Source organism: Symphalangus syndactylus, chromosome 13 (assembly GCF_028878055.3).
Source record: "Symphalangus syndactylus isolate Jambi chromosome 13, NHGRI_mSymSyn1-v2.1_pri, whole genome shotgun sequence".
NCBI lineage: Eukaryota > Metazoa > Chordata > Mammalia > Primates > Hylobatidae > Symphalangus > Symphalangus syndactylus.
The window spans coordinates 34832614-34838895 of NC_072435.2; the positions used below are offsets into that span (position 1 = coordinate 34832614).

Below are 6282 nucleotides of genomic sequence, written 5' to 3' on the forward strand. Positions count from 1 at the left end.
CCCTCATCTTGGACTTCCAGCCTCCAGAACTGTGATAAACACATGTCCGTTCTTAAAAAGAAAATGTGTGGAAAGCAATGTTAATGTTCCCAATCGCTTTTAGTACATTCTTTCCTTAACTATATCTTAATACATAGTTGTGTTGAATGGCCTAGTTTGTAATGTTAGAATATTCATGTTAGTGAATTAATAAATACATCAGTAAAGAATACTGTCCAGGGTGGAATGGTCGTTCACCCCTGTAATCCCAGCACATTGGGAGGCCAAGGGGGCCAGTCATCTGAAGTCGGGAGTTCAAGATCAGCCTGACCAACATGGAGAAACCCTGACTCTACTAAAAATACAAATCAGCCTGTCATAGTGGCACGTGCCTTTAATCCCAGCTACTCGGGAGGCTGAGGCAGGAGAATCACTTGAACCTGGGAGGCAGAGGTTGTGGTGAGCTGAGATCGCGCCATTGCACTCCAGCCTGGGCAACAAAAGCTAAACTCTATCTCAAAAAATTAAAGAAAAAAAAAAAAGAATGCTGTTTGTTGACCATTTGATCGGCTAGTGTTGGTGCTTCCTGGTGGGCCAGGAGAGCCCTGCCCCACCCCCCACCCATTCCAGTAGACATGGCATAAGAGTGATTCTCACTTTTTCTCTAGCCTCTTTATTTATTGGCTGAAATGATTTTTTTTTATGTGTCTTACTAATGTTTCCATAGTACAAAATGAATTGACTTTTACAGTGACTCTTTTGGGGATTGTTACCCAGAATTTGTTTGAACTCCTAAAAAATGGAAGTATGCCGAGCACAATGGCACATGCCTGTAATCCCAGCACTCTGGGAGGTCGAGGCGGGCGGATCACCAGATGTCAGGAGTTGAAGAGCAGCTTGACCAATGTGGTGAAACCCCAACTCTACTGAAAATATAAAAATTAGCCAAGTATGGTGGGGTGCACCTGTAGACCCAGCTACTTGGGAGGCTGAGACACGAGAATTGCTTGAACCTGGGAGGCGGAAGTTGTAGTGAGATGAGCTGAGATGGTCCCATTGCACTCCAGCCTGGATGACAGAGGGAGATTGTGTCTCAAAAAAAAAAAGGGGGCAGCATATGAGATGTTGTGAGAGAGTTTCTATTTGTGACTCCCCTATAATAGTCCAAAGAGACCACCTCTGGGGATCTATTCACAAAAGACTCCTTAGAAGTGCAAACTCATGCATTTGAGAAACGCTGGGGGAAATCTGAAGATGACCTGTGGTGGGGGTATAAATGGACTCGTAGATGTCTTTTGTGATTGTTTGAGTGTGTGTGTGTGTGTGTGTGTGTGTGTGTGTGTGCTGTTATCTGTGGAGTGGCGGATGCTCTTTTGCCTGGAGAAAGCTCCTCTCAATCCACTTACTGTGGGCTCTACCATCTGTGCCTTGTACCCAACAGAAATAAAACAATTTGCTGTAGAAATGGAGTTTTATTTCATTTTACTTTATTTATTATTATAATTATTTTTAGAGCGGGTCTCACTCTGTCACTCAGGATGGAGTGCAATGGCACGATCTCAGATCACTGCAACCTCTGCTTCCTGGACTGAAGGCATCCTCCCTCCTCAGCCTCTGGAGTGGGGAGATCCCACACCTGCCTAGTTTTTGCATTGTGTCTAGATATGGGGTTTCCTCATGTTGCCCAGGCTGGTTTCCATCTCCTGGGCTCTAGTGATCAGCGCCCCTCAGCCTCCCGATGTGCTGGGTTTACAAGTGGGAAGTACTGGGCGTGGGCAGAAATGGAGATTTAGTTTTCTTTTTTTTTGAGACAGGGTCTTTCACTCTCGTCCAGGCTGGAGTGCAGTGGAGTGACCTCGGCTCACTGCAGGCTCTGCCTCCTGTCTTCACGCCATTCTCCTGCCTCGGCCTCCCGAGTAGCTGGGACTACGCGCGCCCGCCGCCACACCCAGCTGATTTTTTTGTATTTGTTTTTTCGTAGAGATGGGGTTTCGCTGTGTTAGCTAGGAAGGTCTCGATCTCCTGACCTCGTGATCCACCCGCCTCGGTCTCCGGAAGTGCTGGGATGACAGGCATCAGCCACCTCGCCCGGCCCAGAAATGGAGATTTTTGGGCAAACACATTAAAGCAAATAAACGCAAATAGACGAAAATCATTTTAACATTTTTATTTAACCCAAGAAATACAGATAGAATCAACAGCAATAGAATTTACATTGCAGTGATGAATAAGATACATGCTACAAGGCTTCATTATCTGATGCAAAATCTAGTATGTGTTTTACAGCAAACCTCAATTGGAAACTGAATGTCGATCACACAGGCTTGATGTGCGTGTCAATTTCATGAGAGTTACAATCTCGGGATAAGTCTCACATAGCCTAAGAGTCCAAACATACCTTCAAGTGTTCCAACAACTTATTCACTACTCATTCTTGGAACTGAATTTACAAACAAAAATCCCAGCCCATTCATTGCTGAATTGCATCCCATTGAAAGAATGGGTCACAGTTCCTGTTTCTAGTCACTGCTGAGTGACATTAAAGTGCCTTCCATGTTTTGGCGATGGTGAGGACAGGTGCTAGAAGCCTCTGCCCTCAACCTTGTCCACATGAGTTCTAATTTCTTTAGAACAACTATCTCAGGGTGGGAAAGATGGTTCCAAGAAGTGCCTATTGCATTGATTAGGAATCAATGAAACTCTTTCTCCCTGCGGGTTGTCCCATTTGGATTTCAACCGGCACTGTCAGAGCGTTCCACTTTCTCCACATGCTCTGCAGCGCTTGGGACGGTCAGGCATTGTCATGGTGGCTTCTCTAAGAGCTTCTCGGTTGTATTTCAAGGTGTATTTGACATACATTTCCCCGGGGAGGGATACTGAACACTTTCTGAAGTGTTTGTTTGCATCCTCTTTGAGGAAATGTCTGCTCAAGTCTCTTGCTGGGTTTTGAACAGAATCGTTTGTTTGTTCCATTGGAGTATTGACAAGTCTCCGTGTATTCTGGGTATGAGCAGTCCTTGCGTGTATAGATTTGCAAATATTTTGTGCCCCAATCTCAAGGTTGCTCTTTTATACAAATCAAGAGCATCTGAGGCAGAGCAAAGGTTCAGGTGAGAGGACGGAGCATTTCTCCACCTCTCCAGCTCGCGCAGCATCTCTCCTCCGAGGAGCAGAGACACCTGTGCAGGCAGACACCATGAAAACGCAGGCGTGCTTCATTCTGAACAGAGCATCTCTGATTGCCATCTGGTGCCTGAGGGTTCACGGCCCATCAGCCTGAGAAGAGACGTCTTCGGGCCTTGCACATTGGCCTCCATAGAACCTCGTGGCAGATTGTGGGCTCCGGACTGGGTGAGGGAGGTAGAGGTCTGAGGGCAGAGTTGGGCAGGGGCTCCAGGCCATGGAGATCCAAGTTGAATTCTTCAGGCAGAGCCTGTCTCCAGGGCCTAGGCTTGGGCATTTGGGACGAGCCCTGGGGCACAGCGGCTCTGTAGCAAGGTTTGAGGTAGAGGACACGCCGGGAAGAAGGGCCGATTCCATGCACAAGGTTTGACGGGGGTCCCATCACGGGCAGGAAGCCTTGGGGAGCCTCACTCTCTTTTACTGAAGGCGCCACGCACACATTCTCTGCTCTCTGGGCTCTCACAGATCCATTTTCAATGTCAATCTCCCAGACAGTCTCTGTGCTCGTGAACAGGAGCCAGCGGGCATGGGCAGGGTACAAGAGATCCTTCAAGGACATCAGGACTTGCTCAGGGACCACCAGGAGGAGCACACTGACGAGGCTGAGTCGCAGGGCTCCCTGTGGGTCCAGCAGCAAGACCTCCTCTCCCAGCCGCAGGTGCAGGAGCATTCCTGGTTCCAGGACCACGATGATCAGCTTCCTGTGGGGAAGCTGTGGGCCCTGGGGGAGAAAAGCCATGGGTCAGTCATTGTCCTCTGAGGGGGGGCTCAAACAGGGACAGACCAAGGCAGGAGAGCTGTCGGTAACTTCCCCAGGCATAAATTAAACCCTGCAGGGACACCCAGAATTTGCACTTTCATTGACGCCCCTTGGGAGGGTCATTTCCTGGAAGTCCCCTAGGGCCTGGAGCTCAGGCAGACCTGTCTCACCCGCGCCCACCTAGATGGAGCGACCTTACCTGGGGCAGCTCCAGGGGCTGCTGTGCAGGGTGGTGGGGACCTGGCTGTACTGGAGCTGGTTCTACACCTGTGGAGAGAGCAGAGTGTGCAGGTGAAAGCCCTTGTCATGCAGGATGCCCTTGAGGGTTAAAGGTGCCACCGTGAGAAAGACCAAATGCAGAAGAAGCCAGGTACAGGACACCCGCCCACGGAGCTGCAGGAGGAAGCTCCCGACACTCTGGACAGCACAGCTGCTCATCTCATGATGTGATGGGACACAGGCTTCCTAGCAGGAGACTCAGGATGAAAAAGAGAAGATGCCTCACCTGGCTGAGGACCCAGCTCCTCCACTTTCTGGCGTTTTGGGGCATTCGATTGCGTGCTGCTGGAGCTGTAGGACAGAGAGACACAGTCAGATTTCGGGCAGTTACCTGACGTCCAATTCCCCGAATCCCCACGAATTCACTCCACTTCCCTGCCTTTCATTCAAGGTCACGGACTCGTCATCCACTTCCTGTGAGACCTGCTCCCAATCTGTCCTAACTCCCAGCTGTTCTTGTTCTCACCCCATCTACCTGAGCTTCCCTGGGTGAAGAAAAGGCAGGGAAGGAGGGTCGGTGCCCGCAGGGAGCAGTTTACCCTTTCAGGAGCTCACGCAGGCGAGAGTTAGAAACCTCTCCTTGGGTGTGAGGACCTGGAGAAAGACGTTGAGATGCCGGAAATGTGGCACCTCTGTCTGTAGAGGTAACATAGGAACGGGGTCTTAGGATTCCAAGAAAAGCAAGAAGAGAGGAAGGAATTTGTCAGACATGATGGCACACGCCTATAATCCCAGCACTTTGGGAGGCCGAGGTAGGAGGATTGCTTGAGTCCAGGAGTTTGAGAGCAGCCTGGGCAACATGGTGAAACCTAGTCTCTACTAAAAATACAAAACATTAGTGGGGCACGGTGGTGCACGCCTGTGGTCTCACCTACTCAGGAGGCTCAGGCGGGAGGATGGCCTGAGACTCAGAGGTGGAGCCTGCAGTCAGCTAAAACCGCGCCACTGCACTCCAGTGTGGACCATCGGAGTGAGACGCTGTCTCAATAAAATAAATCAGTAAATAATACAAATATAAAAATTAAAAATTAAAAAAGGGGGAAACTGCTCTTTCTTTTTTTCCTCAGTAGATCATGAACTCCTGACATCAGGTCCTACAATCTCCCTTCTTGCAGACCACAGAGCCCATTCCCTGTGGAGCTGGTTGGGTGGATTGAAAGTGGGGCTGCCCTGAGATATGTGTGTGGTTGGGTTGTAGAAGCCTTCCCAGCACCTTGTGATGACTTAGGGGCAACTCACTTCCCTCTTGCCCCAAATTCAAAACACCCAATCTCATGGCAGGTTCATGCGTCTCCTTTCCCTTCCCCTCTCTCTCCAACACACACCCACACACCCCACAGGCAGGTCACCCTGCAGGTGTCCCCAGCACATAGCAAAGCTCACCCGCTCTCTCCCGCGTGTTCGCTCTTGGATTCCGTGCAGGAATCACTGGGGCTTCTTGGGCGCCGGGAACCTTTCATGGTGAAAACTTCCAGGGTTCTCCAAGTCAGCCAATGCCAGTGTTTGTCTGTGTCCTGCAAAGATTTCTTTTTGGTTTCTGGATCCTTTACTTAATTTGAGAGAGCGGTGTCAGCCCCAAAGCTGCTCCCGAAGACTTGCGCTGTGGAGCGACGGGGCCGTGGCCAGCCAGCGGCAGGTGCATCAGGCTCTGACAACTGAGCTCTTGGGGGAATCCTTTATACTGTCAACAGGGTGTGGAGCCAGGGGATTTGTCAGCAGGAACTGATGTGATTGGCTGTTCCCGGTATGACAATGGGAGGGGCCCTCAAGGAGGATTTAGCCATAGCTCAATCGATAGATGACCAATCAACAGAAGCTGCCTAATCCCATCAACAGGCGACCTGTTTCCTGCCCCCTCCCAACCTCTAGGTCTTGCCTAATAATGATAGACACTTGCTGTAATACCCAATTCATCTATCGCTCAAAGAGATTTTAATGTGTGCCTTTTATATTTTCATGCAATAAAAACATGTTAACTTTCACAGTGGCTGTCCTGGGGCATGTGATGTATATGAAATGAAGTGTCAAGGGAACAGAAGCGGAAGGAAATTCACAAGCATCTCCGAGCGACTCTCCTTGAA

General features: G+C 49.7%; 1 protein-coding gene across 1 annotated transcript; it reads right to left on the reverse strand.

Annotated features, from left to right (window-relative positions):
- Nucleotides 1-2131: 2131 nt before the first annotated feature.
- Nucleotides 2132-5854, reverse strand: LOC134732112 (proline-rich protein 23D1-like). The gene is made up of 4 exons (XM_063614849.1): nucleotides 5585-5854; nucleotides 4428-4492; nucleotides 4122-4189; nucleotides 2132-3883 (listed from the first exon to the last, which is right to left on the reverse strand). Exons 1-4 carry the CDS (start codon nucleotides 5659-5661, stop codon nucleotides 3251-3253), a joined length of 843 nt encoding a protein of 280 aa, XP_063470919.1. The 5' UTR covers nucleotides 5662-5854; the 3' UTR covers nucleotides 2132-3250.
- Nucleotides 5855-6282: the final 428 nt, after the last annotated feature.